The following is an 18,903-nucleotide window of genomic DNA, read 5'->3' as shown; positions in this document are numbered from 1 at the left end:
CGGGCGGCGCGCAGGTAACGCGGCGGCGGCGCTGCGGTCCCGCGGCCACGGCGGGGCGCTCTTGGCACGGGCACGGACAGCGCGGTGCCCCCGCGCCGGGACCGGCGGCGGCCGCGGGGACACACGGACACACGGGGACACATGGACACACGGACACAGCTACCCGCTGCCCCGAGGGTCAGCGGAGTTTGGGCCCGAACGGGCCGCGGGGGCCCCGGGCAGCCGCTCAGGCGAAGCGGCGGGCATGTGCCGGTAAACAATGACCATATTGTGAAATGGAAAACAGACTCCGGCTCCCTCCGAACCGCCCGCTCCCACCGGATGTGTTAAATAAAAACCGCTGGGGGAAAACAGCAGAAAGGCAAGAAAAAAGGGTTCGGGCTTGGAAGGACGGGGGGCCAGGAAACCCACAAACAGGCGGATTTGTGTGCCCTCAGCCTGGTAATCCTCGCACGGACTGCAGCGGCGGCGGATGCCTTCAGAAAGAAATCAGCTTGGGGGGTTTGCGGTTGGATCTGGTGGATTTCTGCCCTTTTTTTTTTTTTTCCTTTTAATATCGAAGCTTTTCCCTCCCCTGCCTTGCCACTGAATAAAACAAGAGCAAACTTTCTCTGCTGCAGGAAACCGATCCAGATTTCCCCGGTGAACTGCACAAGCAGCCTGTCGGGACGGCTTGGCCGGGACCCGCCGCGGCTCCGGAGCTGCCGGGGCTGGGTGCGAGACCGGCGCCCAGCTCCTCTCCCTTCTCTCCCTTCAAACGGCACCTTCCTGCCCGGACGTGTTGAAGTGCAGTGCCCTGGAATTTATGACACAAATGGGCTTCCCCCCCCTCCCCCTCTTCTCTGCTTAAAACCTCTACCGTCCTTTCCAACTGGATGCAAACTGGGAGCTTTAATAAACTTACTTCCACCTTCCCCAGTCGTAAACATACATCCCTATGCAGTTCCTCTCTTAAAAAAAAAAAAAGGAGGGGGGATATTTTCAATGGATTTAAGCAAGTAATTCATATCATGAAATGCTTAGGGATTTGTTTAATGTGATTTTATATGAGCTGTGGACATTTCCAAAGCAAACAATAAGTTCAAGTACAACATGCACGGTTGTGTTACAAGTGTTACTCAGCTGGCTGGGAGATCTTCGGTGAGCAAACAGGCTAAATCTGGAGAGTAAACAATTTCAGAAAAACCTACAACTCCGGGTCACTGAAAACAGGCTTTTATTTGTTTTCCTTAGTGTCTAGTAAAATTTGATCCTTTTTTTTTTTTTTTTTGCAACGCTGCTGTAAAATCACGAGGGACAGGAATCACCAGCCCTTGCCTCTCCACGGCCTGGCCACGGAGACCATTGCCTGGGACCTGGCTGCGTAGATGGGCTCAGAAAACCCGATACAGGTGAAGGAGGGTGCTGCTGGCCAGGGTGCTGTGGGGAGGACACCTCCGCACAGCAGCAGTCACTTCTTGGGGGCTGTCACCCGGAAAGTGGGCTCTTGCGACGGCCTCCAAGTGGAGAAGCCCCACGGCGGCCTCACAGTGGTCCTGCCCGCGCGTGAGGGTGATTTGAGCCCCCTTCATGAAGGGCTTCTGACCCTGGGCCGAAGCCGAACCAGATGGTGAGCATCGCCACGAGGCAGTGAGGTGCGGGCACGCGTGGGGCCGAGCGGTCACAGGCGCACCTCGCCTCGCCGGCGCTGGCGAGGGGGTCGGGGGCTCTCCACCCACGGACATCGTGCCACGGGCAGGTCGCCTTTCGCAAAATCCACGGGGTGCCCTTAGGCCGTATGGTGCCACTAGCAGCTTCCCCACATTCCCACGGCTGGGCGTCATGCCGGGAGTCTCCCGCCTGGCTTCGGGCCGTGCAAGGGTCTTGGAAATGCAGGAAATGATGTAACTAAAATTCGAGATATTTGGGGGTAATAGGGTTTGCTGTATTTAGCGCGGCGATCCCGGCTGGCGTTCCCCCTGCGAGGGAGGACGATCCGAGTGAAACAGTCCGGTCAGACACTAATATTTATCGTCACCAGATCAGAAAACGTGCTGGGAACCAGGAGCGCACGGTGCGTTGCTCCCAAGACATCAACATAGCCAAGGGGGACCGGATGGCAAATCCGAACAGCGTGGCTGCAGCCTTCCCCCGCCGCGTTGCAGGTAGAGGTGCGAGGGCACCGGACTACAGGGCGGCGAGGCTGGCCGAGCCCCCTCGCTGGCTGCAGGAGTGGGGGGAGCCGGAAAGCTCCCAATCGCGACGCTCCGGCTCGGAGATTGCTGTTGGTATTCACTTTAAAAGAGCTTGAATGGGACTTTTTTTTTTTTTTTTTTTTTAAGCCGAAGCTTTGTTGTGCTAAACTAGTTGGACGAGTTAGGGTGTCGCTGCTCCCGATTGCTCTGGCCAATGGAACCCGATCCACCCTGCTGTGCGTAAGAGCGCAATTAAGGATTTAACCAAGCCTATGCTGCGCCCCAGCCAGCAGTCTGCCGGAGACAGACACCGCGCCGCAGCCTCCTCCCCCAGACATGTCTGCTTAGACCCGAGCAGCCCCGCCGCCAGCCCCAGCCCGCCGCCGGCTCCCAGCTATGACAGGAGTATTTGACAGAAGGGTCCCCAACATCAGATCCGGCGACTTCCAGGCTCCTTTCCAGACGGCTGCAGCCATGCACCATCCGTCCCAGGAATCTCCCACTTTACCCGAGTCCTCGGCTACGGATTCCGACTACTACAGCCCGGCGGGGGGAGCCCCGCACGGTTACTGCTCGCCTACCTCGGCTTCCTATGGCAAAGCTCTCAACCCCTACCAGTATCAGTACCACGGCATGAACGGATCTGCCGGGAACTATCCTGCCAAAGCCTATGCAGAATACAGCTACGCCAGCCCCTACCACCAGTACAGCGGAGCTTACAACCGCGTTCAGAGCTCCGCCAGCCAGCCAGGTGAGGGCCGGGGGCCAGGGGTGTGCGGGGAGCTCCCGCGGCGTTGGGGAGGCTGGGAGAGCGCGCCCCGGCAGATCCTTGACTCAGGGGCAGCGGGGATGCAGCTTTCCCTGAATCAGAGGGAGAACTAAATATAAATTAACAAATATATGGGGAGGGGGGGAGAAAATTAGGGGAAAAAAAAAAGGTGGAGAGCTGGTCTACCTTTTTTTTCTTTTCTTTTTTTTTTTTTTTTTTTTTTTTTAACCAGCCCGCACGATCTAAAACACAAATCCTAGGACTAGTGCTTTAGGGCAACAAACTTTTATCAGCTGCCCCCGGGCCGCCACGACTACCTCCCTCTTCCTTCCCCCGGCAAGAAGAGGGAGAAAATAGCCGAGCCTTGTTGCGTGTCTCAAACTCAGGTTCGCGGTGTTGAAGAAAGTTTCCTTCCCCCTGTGCTGGAGGGGCGGGGGAGGAGACTGGGAGGGGGAGCCCAGCCGTGGCGAGGCTGCGAACCCGGGAGTGTTTTTTACCAGAAAGCGCCGCGGTTTTAGCGCTTTCCCTGTACTTCTTTGTAACTTGCTGTAGGGGAAAAAAAACAAGAAAAAAAAAAGAAAAACAAAAAAGAAGGGGACAGGGAGAATAAAAAAAGCAATCCCGTGGCGAAGCCAAGCGGCTGGGGCTTGGCTGGGACGAGTGCGGTCGCGGCGGCGCTTGGGGACACGCCGGCGGCGGCGGGGGGAAGGCACGGGCGTGCGGGGGAAGCGGTAGATGCCTTGGGTCGGTCTCTGCTCCGGACCGGGCTCTTCCCAGCAGGGCACCAATCGTCCTCCGCGCACGCCCCGCGCTCCCACTCGCGGCCGCGCAGAGCTGCGCGCCCGGCAGGATGCCCGGGACGGGAGCGGGAGGCGGGGGAGGGCCGGGGTTGGCCAAGGCCTGGCGCGGAGGGAGCGGGGCCCTCCCGTCTCACCGCGGAAGCCGGCGGAGGTTGCTCGGGGCCGCCGCCCGGCGGCGGAGCCCCGGGGGGAGCCGCAGGGGCCCGTCGGGCCGGCGCCGCTGCCCGGCCCGGCCCGGCCCGGGGGCGGGATGCCACCGCCGTCGGCGCGGAGCGGAGCCTGTCCTGCGCCTTAACGTCTGCGTCTGTATTTCTCTCCCGCCCTTGCGCCGTGCAGAGAAGGAGGTGGCGGAGCCCGAGGTGCGGATGGTGAACGGCAAACCAAAGAAAGTGCGCAAACCCCGGACTATTTATTCCAGCTTTCAGCTGGCGGCGTTGCAGAGGAGGTTTCAGAAGACTCAGTACCTCGCCCTGCCGGAGCGGGCTGAGCTGGCCGCCTCCCTGGGACTCACGCAGACACAGGTACCACGAGCGGTTCGGCTTGGCTCGACTCGGCCCCGGAGGGTCGCAGAATCCCGCGTTCACCCTGGCGCGGCGGGAAGGGTTGTATCGGCCCCCGCGGAGGGGCGGGAGGGCGGCGAAGCGCGGGTCCCCGGAGCTGCGAAGCACCAGCTGGGGCATTAATGGTCGCTTTTCCTCCCCACTCCCTCTTTTCTCTCTTCTCCTCTCCTCCCGCCCCGCTCCCAGGTGAAAATCTGGTTTCAGAATAAAAGATCCAAGATCAAGAAGATCATGAAAAACGGGGAGATGCCTCCGGAGCACAGCCCCAGCTCCAGCGACCCCATGGCCTGCAACTCTCCACAGTCACCTGCGGTTTGGGAACCTCAGGGCTCGTCCCGCTCCCTCAGCCACCATGCCCACGCACACGCTCACCCTCCAAACTCCAACCCGTCCCCTGCATCCAGCTACCTGGAGAACTCCACTTCCTGGTATCCCGCTGCCAACTCCATCAACTCCCACCTCCAACCCCACGGCTCCCTACAGCACCCGTTAGCACTCGGCTCTGGGACAATTTATTAGAGTTTGACCCCTATTATTTTATTTTTTTTATTATTTTTTTTGCTGTTCCTTGGACTCCTGTGTTTTGCTGTTAAGGAATAATAACGAAAGGAATGCATATGGGGAATTTTTAAAAGGGAAAAGAAACAAAAAGATTAAAACGTGTAAAGCTTGTGCATGTAACTTATTGCATTTCAGAGGAAACCCTTTTTTATACAATACGGACATTTTTTGGCTCAGCTGTGGACACTATCAATGGTGCCTTGAAATCTATGACCTCAATTTTTCCAGAGACTTTTTTCAATGTTATTTTAACCCTGTAAATAATTGTAGATAGAGGAATTAAACTGTATATTCTGAATAAAATAAAATTATTTCGACCACGATAAACGTTTCCAAATTACCCCTTGTTCTCTTAATAAGAGGGAAAAAATATAAGACTGATTTGCTTGCAGAGAGAGACAGAGGAAAGAGGATGGGAGCTGGGAGTTCGCATTTGGTTGCAGTGCCGTGCAGTGCCACCGCAGCCCGGGCGTGCTGGGAGGATGTGGCCCTTGCAGGTCCCCACAGACGAGCCAAGGGACAGCGGTGCTCTCTTCCCGCCGGAAAAGGGGCTCTGGCAGGACCGCGTACACCTTGTCTCACTTTAGTGATTTAAGCTGAAGGGAAAGCTGCCCATCCTGATGCTAGAAAGCAAGTCTCTCGCCTAAGCCGCCCGGAATCCTTTCCTGAGAGCAATTAACGTCGAGAGCTGCACACTCCACAGCCCATCAGTCGCCCATGTGCGCTCAGCTAATTATACAAATTATGTTTCCGTCAAAGGGAGCCACTAAATATGTGAAAAGGATAAAATGAGAGCCCCACTCCCCTCGCTCCTGGTAAAAGCCTGCGGCGGCTGCGGCTGAAAGAGGGACGTTGGAGAGGTACTTTTATTGTTTTTGTTTTATCTCTAAATACACGATTTAGGGAAAAAAACCGTGCAGCAGAGCCGTCGCTAGCGCTGTGCGGTGCTGGAGGCATGGCTTTGGCGGAGTGGCCGGCGTGCTGCCCACTGGCTTGGGACGACTCTCATGGAGCGTGGGCCCCTCTCCTAGAAGAAACCCCGGCCGGCGGGGCCCCCGCGGCAGCCGTTCCCGCGGGGACGCTCCTTGCAAGGGGGGAGCGGTAATTCACGGCCGTGCAGGGTACGGCGACAGCAATGAATGTGCCAAAGGCATCGCTGAAGGATCCCCGAGATAAAAACTATCTCCCTGGCAGCCGAGGCTGGCGGGGAGAGTGCTGGCAGAGGGGGAGGCAAGGCCTGAAAAGGCACGCTCCTGCCCTGGGGCACACTTACCTGTCTCTTGTCTTTCTCCCTGCTGTCCTCCCCCTCCTTTCTTCTCCCTCCGCTCCTGCCTGCCATGTTCTGTGCGTGTGCGTGAGTGCGTGTGCGTGAGTAGTTTTCTTCCCAAAGAAAGAAGCCCGCGGTTGCTGTTTTGTAACAGGTTTGGGGGTTGGTAAATGTCTTGCAGTACAATAGACCAGTTTGTTCGGTTGTGCTCCATGCACGTCAGGGAGGGTGTGGGGGTGTCAGAGCCAGGGCGGCGGGAGCCACCACCGGCTGCCCACCCCTGCCCGCTGCCGGGCGGGCTCTACCGCTCCCCATGTCCCAAGCGGTTCTGGGGACCGGCTCCTGCTCATTTCACTCGCAAGGTTTCAGGTACTTTCCCCGACTTTGGGGCTGACGAAAAGCTCGGATTTGTCTCTTCTGCTAGCTTCCACCCCGTGCAAAAAGAAAACCAACCAAAAACAAAAATAAAAAGAAGCTTGACCTTTTCATTTTCTTCCGTTCTTTTCCTCATTTCCCTCTAGACAAGCATTCAACCTGCAGTAAGAAATTCTCCCTTCCCCGAGGTCACTTCCCTTTGCAGAAAAGCTTGGACACAAGAGGTGGAAGTCAATTTCCCAGGTCGGTCCACCCACCCTTTTCTTTGAGGAGCTGCCGCGGGGCTGTTTGGTTACGGTAACCTGCAGGGGCCGGGAGGGCCCGGGAGGACAGCGCAGGAACAGCTCCAGGAAAGTGAGATGCCGGCAGGCAGGATGGGATTCCCATCCCAGGCAGAGATAGGAATTCACACAGCCACCACTGGACTGGGCTCTGGCACCCCTCCTTTCTCCGAGCCAGCGGAGTCAACTCCACTCGGTTCTCATGCCGGCTCCTCTCCCTTTAATTTCCCCTCCTCCCAGATCGGGATGGTGTTGGGCAGGTCGGGGAGAGCCTGACATCCGTCCCTCAAACAGTATAAAAGATGCTCTCACCGTGGCGCCGACCCCAATGAACACCGGGGGTCTACGGCCCCCTGCCCCTCCATGAGAACCTCGGGCTGATGGGGATGTTCCTGTCCCCCCCGTCCCCGCACACACAGGCAGGTACACCCCGGCGCCTGCCCCCGCCTGGGTGCACCCCCTGGGCTCTGGCGGCGGCCGGAGGGAGCCTGGCTTGTCCAGGCCTCCCCCTTTGCCTCCCCGGGAAGGGAATGAGATGAACTGTCCTTTGTCTAATGCTGGGTTTGGGCTCGGTGGATTGCTGGCTCGGGGCTTTCCCCCCGCCTCTCCGCTCTCTTCTCCTCCCTTCTGTTTTCCTGGCGGCCACTTCCATGTGGAGCCGGGGCAGCTCGGGGAGCCGAGAGGAGCCACATTCCTGTGGGTGCCGAGCGGCTCCAGGGCTGAGCCACAGGGCTTGACACACACAGAGACACACAGACGCACAGACACACATACACATACACACACACACACACACACACACACAGAGCAGCCTGCAGCCCCAGATGCCCCAGATCGAGAGCTCCTGATACTGCCTGCACCCCTGCGGCTTTCACACCCACAGCAGATCGACCCCGGCTGCACTGGCCTCCGGTTGGGGCGCACTCCCACAACACCCACACCCAGGCACACACACTGCCGACCACCCCCCCACCTACGAATACGAGGGGAGCACCTTCCCGCTTCCTCCAAAGAGCCCTCGCTGTCCCTGACCGGGCGTCCCCTGCAGGCAGGGCCTCCAACCCGGTGGAAAGGGCTGCCTCATAGAGAAGTGCCTCCGTTTCCCTCCCGCTGCTCCCCGGGGAAAGAAAAACCACCCCCTCCAACCTGTCACTGCGGCAGGACAGCCCGCTCGTCAGGCGTTCCTGTCGCCCTCTTGCTCCCCTCGATCTCCCCCGGTGCATTCGCTCCCCTGCGGCTGCGCTGCCTGCGCGGGCCTCCGCGCTCTGCCCGCTCCGCCGCCGGCAGCGCTGTGTCCCCAGAGTGCATCCCACATGTGGTATCGATTAGAGACTTCTGCCACGTAATTTTGCGACTGACAGACTTTAGGTGTTTTGGTTGCGGATTACGGAAAGGAGATCTATTGCTCCAGGAAAATCGGGGCGGGGGGAGGGGGATGGGGTGTGAACCCCCTCTTCTTGCTTTCAGTCATTTGAGCGATTGCCTGCAGTAACGCAATAACTTGTTTTATAGGTCAGACAAGAGCCATGAAAAAGGAACCGCGTGATTTACATTGTCTCCCTTTCTCTCTCTTTTTTTAGGGAGAATCTGTGTTGCATCAATTAAATATTTCTGCTCTTTGTTCGGCGGTGCGTCTGTTTACATGTGATTTGGGGTGTATAAGCAATGGTTTATCTGCCTGTAATATAGACCCGAGAATTCCCGACACTCACCCCACGCCCTGGCTGTCTGTGAGAACACCTTCCACGGACACGACCTTCAAGGTCGCGGGAAAAACTCCCAGCTCCCTCGCCTCCTTATTTCCCTCCAGGTGAGGCCCCGGGGAGCCGGCCCAGGCCAGAACCCGCGACGGATAAAGCACTTGGCGAAGGGGAGTCTGGGGATGACTTCTCGCTCCCCTCCCGCTGCCGCCGTCTCCTCGGCACTCCCAGAGAGGCTGTCTAAACCTCAGCCTGGGCTTTGCAGGATGGCTCATCCAGGTTCGCCGGGCCAGATCCTGACCCGGCTCTGTGCTCTGTAGCGGCATCGTCTGCCTGGCTGCGAAGCTGGCCCTCCATTCAAGGAGATCTTTACGGTCTCCTCGATACGCACCATATAACACGTTTTATAGGGCTTTTGCCTCGCGGTATCCACTGAGCTTTCCTTTCTTCGCGGTGTTTTCAGTAATTCGCATGGAGAAATGGGCACAGAGAATTACTGCGAGGTGCCAGGCGCGGCTGCGGCCCGGGGAGGCCAGCAAGGGCCGGGGCTGGCAGCCGACCTGCCCACGGGGCCAGCTCCAGGTGCTGCCTCCCTGCACCCGGGTCCTGCGGGGCCCGGCGGCAACGGCGCTTTGATGATTTAGCCCATTAAAAAATGAAGCGGCTTTTTGTATTTCGTGTCCAGGGTTAATAAAAGTTAATCAGGAGTCGAAAGCCAACTAACCCAGTGAGTTAACCTCGCTAGCTGCAGGTAGTCCTGTTAGCCAGGCTCTCTTGGTTAATTAATTATAATTGAGTCGGTTTTGTGATAATTTCCCTAAGGACCCCTGAGGACGGGTGCACGGGAGCGCAAAAGGCATCGGACTCCACAGCCCGCCGCGGAGAGTGCCCGGCCCCGGAGTCCCGCATTCCGCACTCTTCTCCGCCCGATTCCGAGGCTCCCGAGGCTTCTTGCCCGAAAGTGACGTTCAATCACCTGAGAGGAGGCACACGACAATGGCGAGCCCACTTTTGGGGATGGGTGGAGAGCGCGGGGATTCTTCGGGTGCCAGGGAGAGGCTGCCGGGAAGAGCCGAGCGAGAGGTGGACTCATGCAAGGCGGGAGCCGAAGCATCAGCCCCTGACTGCACATCAGGCTCGCACTCGTTGAGATTTGGACACGTAACGCTGCAGACCACTGATTTGCTGTTTTCTTAATTCCCGCTCTTCTCATTCCCTATGAATCAAACAGTCTTTTGTCCTTCAGAGTTTGATTTGATCGCTACTGTTCACATTTCACTTTTGTATTTTTCTCTCCCTATACCATTACTCATTGAGTGCCCCGTGAAATTACAATCGTACATTTTCAACTCAGCAACCCATTTGCAGTGCAAAAATAGGGTCTAAATAATGGCTGAATTAGCCCTACTGGACAGTTTCAGATGTAACACTCTGTAATAATTATATTGCAGGCTGGATTAGGATGCTATTATCATAATCTGGACGTTTACAATTATCTGTAATTTGCAAAGATGCGCCAGGTCTTGATTACAGCAGGTTTTTTTTTATCAAGCTAACCATCACTAAACAGTGACAGTAATAACAGCTAATTTTGCTGGCAATATAAGAGGTGCTGGGGTGTGCAAACAATTTCACACCTGGATGTGCTCACTCAACCAAGAATATAGAGAAAGAGCTTCTGCCCTGAGACTCAGAAAAATATTCTCCACTGCTTCTGTTCAGTATAGATTTCTAGACCCCGATCCTTGCTTAGCAGATTTTCACAGGGGTAAGTTTTGGGGCTCGCTTGGGTTTGGGGTTGGTGTGTGGCTGCTCCGCGCCTTGCCCGTCGAGGCACGCTCCTTTACTTGTTCCCCCAATTTCGCGGTCACTCGCGCTCCGGTGTTTTCCCTCGGCGGCCGGACCCCGACAGGTCCGCGCCCCCTTTCCCTCCGGTGCTGCCGGGGCGGAGGGCGGCGCGGGGCGGGGATGCTGCCGGGGCCCCCCGGCTGCCGGAGGGGCGGCGCGGGACTCGGCGGCCGGCGGAGAAACCACGCGAGCCCGGGGCCAGACCCGTCCGCCCGTGCCCGCAGCGGGACGGCGGCAGCGCGCCTTTCCGCGGCTCCCCGCGGCGCCCGTCCCGCGGCCCCGGGGCGGCGGAGCCCGGCGGCGGGCGGGCGGTGGCGGAGCCGGTGCTGGCAGCCCGGCGGCAGCAGGTTTGGCGCTGGCGCGGGGATCTGCCGCTGCTCCATCCATAGATGACGCTGTTTCACGAGAGTCTCCCGGGGTGTCTGCCGCGCGAGTGGGAGCCGCTGCTGCCATTCGCTCACACCCCGTTCCCGGGAAGGCCTGCCTCTCCCACCTTCTCCCACGCTACGAAGCTAATGGGGCTTTTTTATTATTATTATTATCGTTTATTTGTTCGCTTGCTTGCTTGTTGTCTGGGCTTACTTTAAGCCTATTTGAGAAATCACGCGTGGGAAAGGAGGGCACGACTCACCGAGAGGGTATCCGCACCGGCACCCACGCGCGCGTGCAGGCGAGGACGAGCGCCCCGCAAGCCCACGAGAAGCAGCGAGCCCCCCTCTCCCCCCGCCCCCGGGGGCGGACCGCCCGCTGCCGGGCCCCGCTGGGCGGGTGCAGCGAAAGGGTTAAGGCGGCTGCAGAGGCCGTGGGGGCCGGGGCCCGTCGGGCTGGGCTCGGCTGGGCTGGGCTAGGCTCCCCGGGCTGCGGGACTGGCTCACCAGGGCATCCACCGCCCTTCTGCGGAGCGAGGGCGAGCCTGCGCAGGGGCCGGCGTGGGGGGGTGTGAAGCGGGGTTTTCTGAAAGATGCACACGATGCTGTTGGTTTAAATGTATGGTAGCTTTCTCTCCAGTGTCATTTGAATAATTCAGTGAGCCCCACTACCAGCTGTACTTCTGAAGCCTCTTCCATTCTTTTCAGCATTATAATTTTGGTTAATTTTCAATTTTAGGCCCTACGTCTCTGCAATTTGTGTATGAATAACAGAATAATTTTCCTCTTTTGTTTCGCCTTTCCTGTTCCTGAATCTAAATAAAGATGGCTTTTTAGTATTAAAAGTGGAAGAAAATTACAGGTAATTATCTTTGACGGTAAAAACGCTGTAATCAGCGGGCTACATGAAAAATTACTCTAATTATGGCTGCATTTAAGAGAATGGAAAAAAACCTTCTTGTGGATAAAAACCTTAAATTGTCCCCAATGTCTGCTTGAAATTGGATGGCACTGCAGCTGGAGGCTTTGTTCAGAATTGATCCTGGGGAGCTCTGAACCCAAAGTTTCACAGTGGGAAGGGGAAAAAAAGAAAAGAAAACATTTTTCCTAATGTAACAATACGAATGGTAGAAAATGACAAGACTGATCGGTTTTAAACCACTCTGAAGACTGACTGAGCGTGGAAGTTGCACAAAAAAAAAACAAAAAAACACCCCCCAAAAAACTGGTATATTGGTAAGTAGTCTTTGCTTTGTGTCTAATTATAGTGACTGTCCTTTTGCACGACTGTATGTAGCTGTCATTATATGGAGCACTCTGAGGATCTCTATTGACTTCTGATAAATGGCTCAGTGGTTTCAAGGTTCATAATTTGAAGGATGCCCAGGTCTCTAGCCATTAATTCTCGCAGTATGGGGCACCCAGCTTGGATGAGGAAAGGGCTTTTCATTGTCAGTAGTTGCTGTGCTTTCCACAAACTGGTGCGGCTGGAGCTGGCTGGACAGCGTGTTGTGTGCCTGGGCACCTCTCAGGGCTTTGCAAAACATTCCTCGTCTTGCATTGTCTGCTCTTTAAAAACAAAGGAGAGCGCCTCCTTTCTTAATAATTTGGAGTCTCCAAGCTTTGGGAAGAAAGACAGGGCTCTAAGCTTTGCCTCTGCGAGAAAGCTCAGCTCAGCTGAGCAGCGGAGCAGTGAAATCGCAGTAGAAATGGCCGGATGATTAGGAACTTCTTCTAGGCGTATCTTTGTGGACTCGGTATCTCCTGTCTTTAAGTCGTAGCCTTAAAACCAACGAAACCACCAGCTACCCTTCCCCTCCCCCACTTCATCTTTTCTTTCTTTGCTCGCAGATTTATGCTTTGATAGGGGTCTCTGCGCACAGGCAAGCGGGGCACAGGGTCCCGCTGCCCGGGTTGAACTGGGGGGGGGGCAAGTCGGGGGAGGTGGGGATCCGCTAAGGTGGAAATATAAGCCAGGCGGGCATTTTGTGGCTTTTACTCTCTATATATGAAAGAAGACAAAAACATACAAAGTATATGTACAACTAAAATTCAACAATATATACAGAAAGGTTGCTCGGGGAAAGGTCCCTCTCGCTCAGTGGGTGAGGCTGCTGCCGGGCAGCCCTGAGCCTTCCTTCCCCAGCCCACGGCGGCGGGTCTAGCTGCGAATCCATCTCTCTGTCTTTCCTTCTCGTCTCCGGGAGTCTGTCCGGCTGTGTGTGGGTGCAGATCTGTGCGAATGAGGGGGCTCTTCACGTGAGAGACGGTGGTTTCTTCTGAGCCGCAGCCCATTGCATTTTGAGAAAGCATGCATGTTTTGCTTCATGGTAGTGTTCTAATCTTACAGTACATTTTCAGTTTTCAACCAGTTCTCCTTTTTTCCCGTTGGTTGTTTTTTTTTTTAAATCCCTTCTTCTCTCTTTAATCCTTTCCCCAGTCTGGATTTGGTGAATAAAAATGAAGGAGCTTTGACTAGTCTCTTTCATCATGTAATGTCTTTAGCTCATTAAACAAGTAAAAACGGCTGCCATGGTAGATTCAGGTTCTTGTGGGCAAAGTCTGTAAAAAGTTTGTTTTGACGTATACTCCACCGAGAAAGAGGCTGGTGCCTTGGAGTCCAAAGGAAAATATCCTAAAGAGAAGTGTCTTCTGTGCGCCAGAATGAAAATTGTGTCTTTCTGTTCAAGATCAATCGCTGAGGATACTTTAAAAAAAAAAAAAAAAAAAAAAAGCCACTCTGTCTCTTTGCCGCATCTACAAGTTCACACAGAGCCTGTTTGCTGGCATGGCTTGGCAAAGCAGGCGAACTTCTTGCCATGTCGAGACGAGGCGTTCTTGGGAGATTATTTCTCTTGGACAATTCACATCATTTGTGGTCTCTGCATTGTGTCTTGATGTGGAGAAGAATACCAGTGAGAATAGCCAGGCATGTAGCTGTTGGGAGGCATATTGACTCCCTTGGCAGAGGCTGAAACGTCCCAGACTGGAGGCAGAGCCGGAGAGCGAGGGGAGAGGGCAGCCGAGCCTGGCAGAGGGTCGCTCTCGTGGGGGTTACTGCCCTGCTTCAGCAGCTTCTTGAATTTGGAGCGCTTGTTCTGAAACCAGATCTTCACCTGTAAACCAAAACGCAGCAGATATTAGGCTGCCATCAGTGCCCAGGGCACAGCAGGGGAGACCCCGGGGGCCGTGGGTCTGCTCCAGAGAAGGTCTTGAGCGCACACGCCAGTCGGGTGTGGAGTTGGGGATGGGAAGGGAGGAAGGACGGGTAGCTACGGTTGCTCTTGGGCTCTGGATGCCGCTGGAGAGAACAGGGGAGGCAGACCAGAGCTGGAAAGCGAGAGGGATGCAAGTTTTAACCTGGAACGTTGTTTTCTTTGCGCAGGCCAGATTGTTCAAGCTGAAACAGACTACATATTCTGAGGTCTCCTGCTTTAGCACCTCATTCAGAATTTTGGAGGTCATTTGATCATTCGGGCAAACTGTTGTCAAACACACGCAATCATATGATTTTGTGCCAGGATACAGGAGCCAATAGACAAAGGGCATCTTACAAAGAAATCGTGCATCTGAAATCCACACGATCAGGTCAAGTGGTCCATGCTGCTGTGACGGGGGAGGAGGCAAAATGAAACCAGGATTGTGGCTTTATTTTAATATATATTTTTTACAGAAAGAATAATTTTATTTTCTAGTGAGTAATTGGGTATCAAGATTGCTTTGGGTCTCATCCTACTCCTAACCCAGCAGAACAGGAGCCTACACTCGATAAGATGTGCAAGGATTGGGCCCACTGGCAGATCAGAATTATTATAGAAATTATATATACCTATATAGACATATATACACAACATATTTTTTAAATCAATCAAACAAAGAAAACAAAATCCCCATGTGTATTTGACCTCGCAAACTTTGCAGACATAATGTTACGGGATAAGCAGGGGTGCTCCTCTACTAGTATGCTCAGGATCGGGCCACTGAAACAAATCTATGCGTGTGAGAGAGAAAGCGAGACAAAAGTGAGACAGAGTGTGCAAGCTAAGGATACTAAATTCTCATTTGCAAAACCATCAGGTCTATTCCCATCATTAATGTTTGCTGAGTATTTAAAAATCGCTGGCTGGAAGCAACTGTTACCAATGACAATGATAAAATCCTGAAGTTATTTGTTAAGCTCATAAATTCACATGATAACATTTTACCCGATTTGATCCCGTCTATCCATGCACTTCTCCACAAACCCCAGCCTGGGAAGCCTGTAATGCCTCACATGTCTTTCAAGTTTAAATTAGCAGAATGGCACAGCTATTCCAACCACACTTAACTATGGCTTAACCTGCCATAATTTTGTACACGGCTGTCTTTGATCCTCAGATCTATTATCACCTTCCGTACATTTTGCCCAAGGCTAACCACTGCATTTGCGTTAGTCATCCAAGGCGAATTAACTATTGATTTTACAGGTATTTCCTAACGCGTCCCTGCTTCCCCTCTACCTACATACGTTGCTACGAGGCAGCTTTGCTTTTAGCTCTACCTCAGGCCCAGAGATTCCTTGCCTTTGTTTTGTTCTCCTTTTCACAGCTGGGCAATTGTATCTCGGTGCTGGAATTATCCGAAAATACAGGCAATTTTAAAATGTTATGTGTGGCATCAAAAGGGAGCGCTTGCTCGCCAGACAGCTGAGGGAAAGGCGCTTTCAGCTCCTTCTGCGGTAGCCCAGTCTCTGTCGCGCATTGGGTAAGTCCTAGGACATAGAGATGGGGATCGTGTGCGTTACCTTTTCTACCGTTCCCGACAGAGGTTTAGGGAACATCATACTTTGCTTGGCCTTTATTGCTCGAGCAGGATTTCAGTCATTTGGGATTCCCAGTAATTACCTGTGTCTGGGTAAGTCCTAATGAAGCTGCCAGTTCAGCTCTCTCTGGAAGTGCCAGGTACTGAGTCTGCTGAAAGCGATGATTTAAAGCCTGGAGTTGTAGACTAGAGTAAATGGTCCGAGGCTTCCGAATCTTTTTCCCTTTTCCATTAAATCTGATTTCACCGTTTTCAATCACTGTGGTTTTTTGCTGATCTGCAAGCAAAACAACACAGCTGAAACATCACCCTCCTTAGCTATTAAACGCGGGTATTTTGGCTGCCACGGCTCCTAAAAACGCCGAAGCCTGTCCCGACGCATGTTCAACCCCATCGCGTACACACAAGCTCCGTCTCCTTAAAGGCACGCGCGGCGCAGGCTGCTGCTTGGCGACCGGGAGAAAAAACAGCTGTCCGGGCATAGTGGGCACTCTGCCTTGCCCCCGGGGAGCATAAAATAATAATATTTTTAAAAACTTAAAGCGCAGCGCCGGCTTTGCAAAGGGATGCCTTGTTCCAGGACCATCCAGGTTTTACTGAGCTAATTGACTTCGCGTCGCCAGTTTGGTGGTCAGTGAATCACCAGTCCGAGACTTTTAACAATGCTTTTCCCCTCCGCCCCCCCCGCCGTGCCCCTCCGGATGGATACGTACGGCTCCCTGAAAAAAAAAAAACCCAACAAAAAAAAACCCCAAAAACCCCCATAAATCAGACGGCCCCCGAGCGGAATGCGACCCGCTCGCCTGGAAACTTTCACTCCTCAGGTGTTAGCAGGAATTTTGCCTAAAGCCGGTCCCGCCGTAACAAAGGAGCGCCAGTCGCAGCCTCTCGCCGCCGGCCGGGCAAGGAAGGCGCCGGTGCGCTGCGCCGCGGTAGCGCCGGCAGCCGCCGCCAGCGCGGGGGAGCGCGGCGGCCCCGCCGCCAGTACCGCAGCAGTAGGCCCGCAGAGGGGCCGCGGAAACAAGCAATCCCACACCTTCTCTCCCCGCCTCCCGGCGCACCCCAGGGCCGGCGCTTGCCTCGGCGGGAGCGGGGGGCACGGCGGGGGTCGTTATGCAGGTGCCCGGGCCGGGGGTGCCGGGGAAAGGCCCAGGGATGGAGGGAGCGGGGCGAGGAAGTGGCAGCGGGTTGGGCAAGCGGTGCTGGCTCACCTGCATCGTCCGCCCGCGTCTGGCTGGCCGCGCTGCTGTTGTGGTAGGACTGGAGGTAAGGGCTGTGCTGCGAGTGGCTCACGTAAGGGTAGGCGGCCAGCGAGCGGTGGTTGTAGGAGCCGGCGCTGCCGGAGTAGGGCGAGCTGTGATGGTGATGCTGGTGGTGCGGGTGCGAGCCGGCGGCGGAGTGCAGGCAGTGCAGCGGGTAGTGGGCGCCGGCCATGGCCGGCGAGCTCTGCTGGGAGTGGGGCGGCGGCGGTGGCTGCGGCGGCGGCGGCTGCTGTTGCCCGAACTCCATGAAGGCGGATTTGGAGGAGTCTTGCGCGTCCAGCCCGTCAGCCATCGTAGTCATGGTCATCATCAAAGTTTGGGAGGGAGAGCGCGGCGCTCCCCGGCTCGCCCCCCGCGCTCTGCCTCCTCTCTGCCCAGCCACCGCCGCTCCCCTTACCCGCCGCGGCACCGCTGGAGAGGCGGCGGTGATTTAATTTAATTTCTTTTCTTTTTTTTTTTTTCTTTTCCGCCTTTTTTTTTTCCTTCCCCCCCTCCTCTCCAAGGAGCCGTTCTGCGAGGGGCCTCGTTCACTGAGGGAGGGGAGGAAGGGGAGGGCGGTGTGCGGGGTGTGTGAAGGGGGAGGGCGGGCTACTCCCGCCGCTTTTTTGCGCCGCTCTTTTCCTTCATCCCCCCGGCGCGTGGGGTGGGTGTTGTTTTTTGTGGGTTTCTTTTTTTTTCTTTTTATGGAAGGGGGGGCGTGGAGGGTGGGGGGAGTTGAAGGTGGGAGCCGGGAAAGTTGGGACTCCGGCGCTCCGACTTGAAGGGCAGGGACGCGCACAAGTCGAATGGTTCGTCTCCGGAGGGCAGCGCCTCCCTCATTGGTCACTCGGCCCCCTTACGTCATAGCCGGCAGCGCGCGCTGCCCGTGCCCGTCCCCCTTTCCCCCCCCTCCCGTTTTTCCCCACCCGCGCGGGTGTGGAAGAAACGCGCGCGGGTGGGGAAAAGGGGAGCGTCTGCCCTCATCCCCCCAAATCCCCCCTTCCCCCCAAATCAAACATTTCCCCACTACACGACCCCCTCCATCCACCCACGCGCGCCTCCTTGCGCGGTATTTTCGCTGCGGCGAAGAGACGCGCAGCGCATTTTCCCCCGCTGAACGCAGCAGCAGCAGCAGCTCCCGTAATGGCTTTCAAATATATGCAAATGGCTACGTGCGGTTGGCGGTTTTGGCAAAAAGCTTGATTAGGATATAAACGACCCAAGGAAAAAAAAAAAGTGCCTGCGCCCTAAATTTGTCTTTAGATTACAATTCCAGTTGATTTTATTTTATTGTCAACATTGTTAATGATAAAAATAGAGTCGTTTTACAGTTATTTTTACTTTCTGGAAGGAGGCAATTAGACTTCTAATCAGGAATACACAAAAATCTCCCATGATTAACTGCAGTACTTTGTTCAAATTGCTGCTATAAAATTCAGAACAATTTGCCTGTAATGATTATGGACTGGGTTTATTTTGGGAGGTGGAATAAAAGTGGATATAGCATAAATTATCCTCTAATTATACACCAGTGTCGCCTCAATTATCCTCTTATCAAAATGGTTGTCTAACTGCCGCATTTAGTTTCAATTCTCTCCTTTTTTCTATAAAAAGAACTTCATACCTTGTTATTATTAATCCATTTATTATTTGCAAGGGGATTTATATCTGAACATCCAGGTGGTATCACCACTTCTCTTTCAAAGATGGACTAGGGAAAGACATTAAGTTTGATCCAGCTCGGCGAAGGATCTCTCTCTCTCCTCTCTTCTCTCTCCCCCCTCTCTCTCTCTCACCCCCTCTCTCTTTTTTACCCCTTTGCCTCGCTTAAATCTCCTTGCGTCCAGCTAAGCATGAACTCCAGAGACAGACCCCACCGGAGAGGACTGAGGTAGGAAGGACCCTGCGGAACTCGCTAGGCATAGAGAAATCCGAAAGTTGCTCTAGATGGGGAAAGGGGCTGGAGTTTTCGGGCTTTAAAAGCCAACACCGGCACCAGCAGCCGCCGCTTCCAAAACCACGCACAGCCCAGAGACTTCCCCAGACCGATCCCAGGTCCTGACACTTGCCTCTCATTGGGACATTCCCCGAGGACTGGTTTTCAGATTTTGCATATATATATATATATATATATATATATATATATATATATATATATA

The 18,903-nt window shown here is 54.8% G+C and overlaps 2 protein-coding genes across 2 annotated transcripts; one reads left to right on the top strand and one right to left on the bottom strand.

Annotated features, from left to right (window-relative positions):
• The first annotated feature begins 2,480 nt into the window (after positions 1–2,480).
• DLX5 (distal-less homeobox 5) lies at positions 2,481–5,187 on the top strand. The gene is made up of 3 exons (XM_027684734.1): positions 2,481–2,925; positions 4,080–4,264; positions 4,490–5,187. Exons 1-3 carry the CDS (start codon positions 2,571–2,573, stop codon positions 4,820–4,822), a joined length of 873 nt encoding a protein of 290 aa, XP_027540535.1. The 5' UTR covers positions 2,481–2,570; the 3' UTR covers positions 4,823–5,187.
• Positions 5,188–13,433: 8,246 nt separating this feature from the next.
• DLX6 (distal-less homeobox 6) lies at positions 13,434–17,442 on the bottom strand. The gene is made up of 3 exons (XM_027684849.1): positions 16,715–17,442; positions 15,587–15,780; positions 13,434–13,819 (listed from the first exon to the last, which is right to left on the bottom strand). The coding sequence occupies exons 1-3, from the start codon at positions 17,073–17,075 to the stop codon at positions 13,568–13,570; spliced, it is 807 nt and encodes a 268-aa protein (XP_027540650.1). The 5' UTR covers positions 17,076–17,442; the 3' UTR covers positions 13,434–13,567.
• Between the last annotated feature and the right edge of the window lie 1,461 nt (positions 17,443–18,903).

This window comes from Neopelma chrysocephalum, unplaced genomic scaffold, assembly GCF_003984885.1.
Source record: "Neopelma chrysocephalum unplaced genomic scaffold, ASM398488v2 Primary Assembly neopelma1_67, whole genome shotgun sequence".
Taxonomy (NCBI): Eukaryota; Metazoa; Chordata; class Aves; order Passeriformes; family Pipridae; genus Neopelma; species Neopelma chrysocephalum.
Note: the sequence above shows the minus strand (reverse complement) of the source record. Positions and strands in the feature narration are given on the sequence as shown.

Bases quoted from the DNA above. Each gene is read 5' to 3' on its own strand.
- DLX5 (XM_027684734.1), top strand. From the start codon at position 2,571: ATGACAGGAGTATTTGACAGAAGGGTCCCCAACATCAGATCCGGCGAC. The intron at 2,926-4,079 runs GTGAGGGCCGGG...TGCGCCGTGCAG, and splicing joins GAGCTCCGCCAGCCAGCCAG to AGAAGGAGGTGGCGGAGCCC. The intron at 4,265-4,489 runs GTACCACGAGCG...CCCCGCTCCCAG, and splicing joins TGGGACTCACGCAGACACAG to GTGAAAATCTGGTTTCAGAA.
- DLX6 (XM_027684849.1), bottom strand. From the start codon at position 17,075: ATGATGACCATGACTACGATGGCTGACGGGCTGGACGCGCAAGACTCC. The intron at 15,781-16,714 runs GTGAGCCAGCAC...TTTTGCTTGCAG, and splicing joins GACGCGGGCGGACGATGCAG to ATCAGCAAAAAACCACAGTG. The intron at 13,820-15,586 runs GTAATTACTGGG...TTTGGTTTACAG, and splicing joins TAGGACTTACCCAGACACAG to GTGAAGATCTGGTTTCAGAA.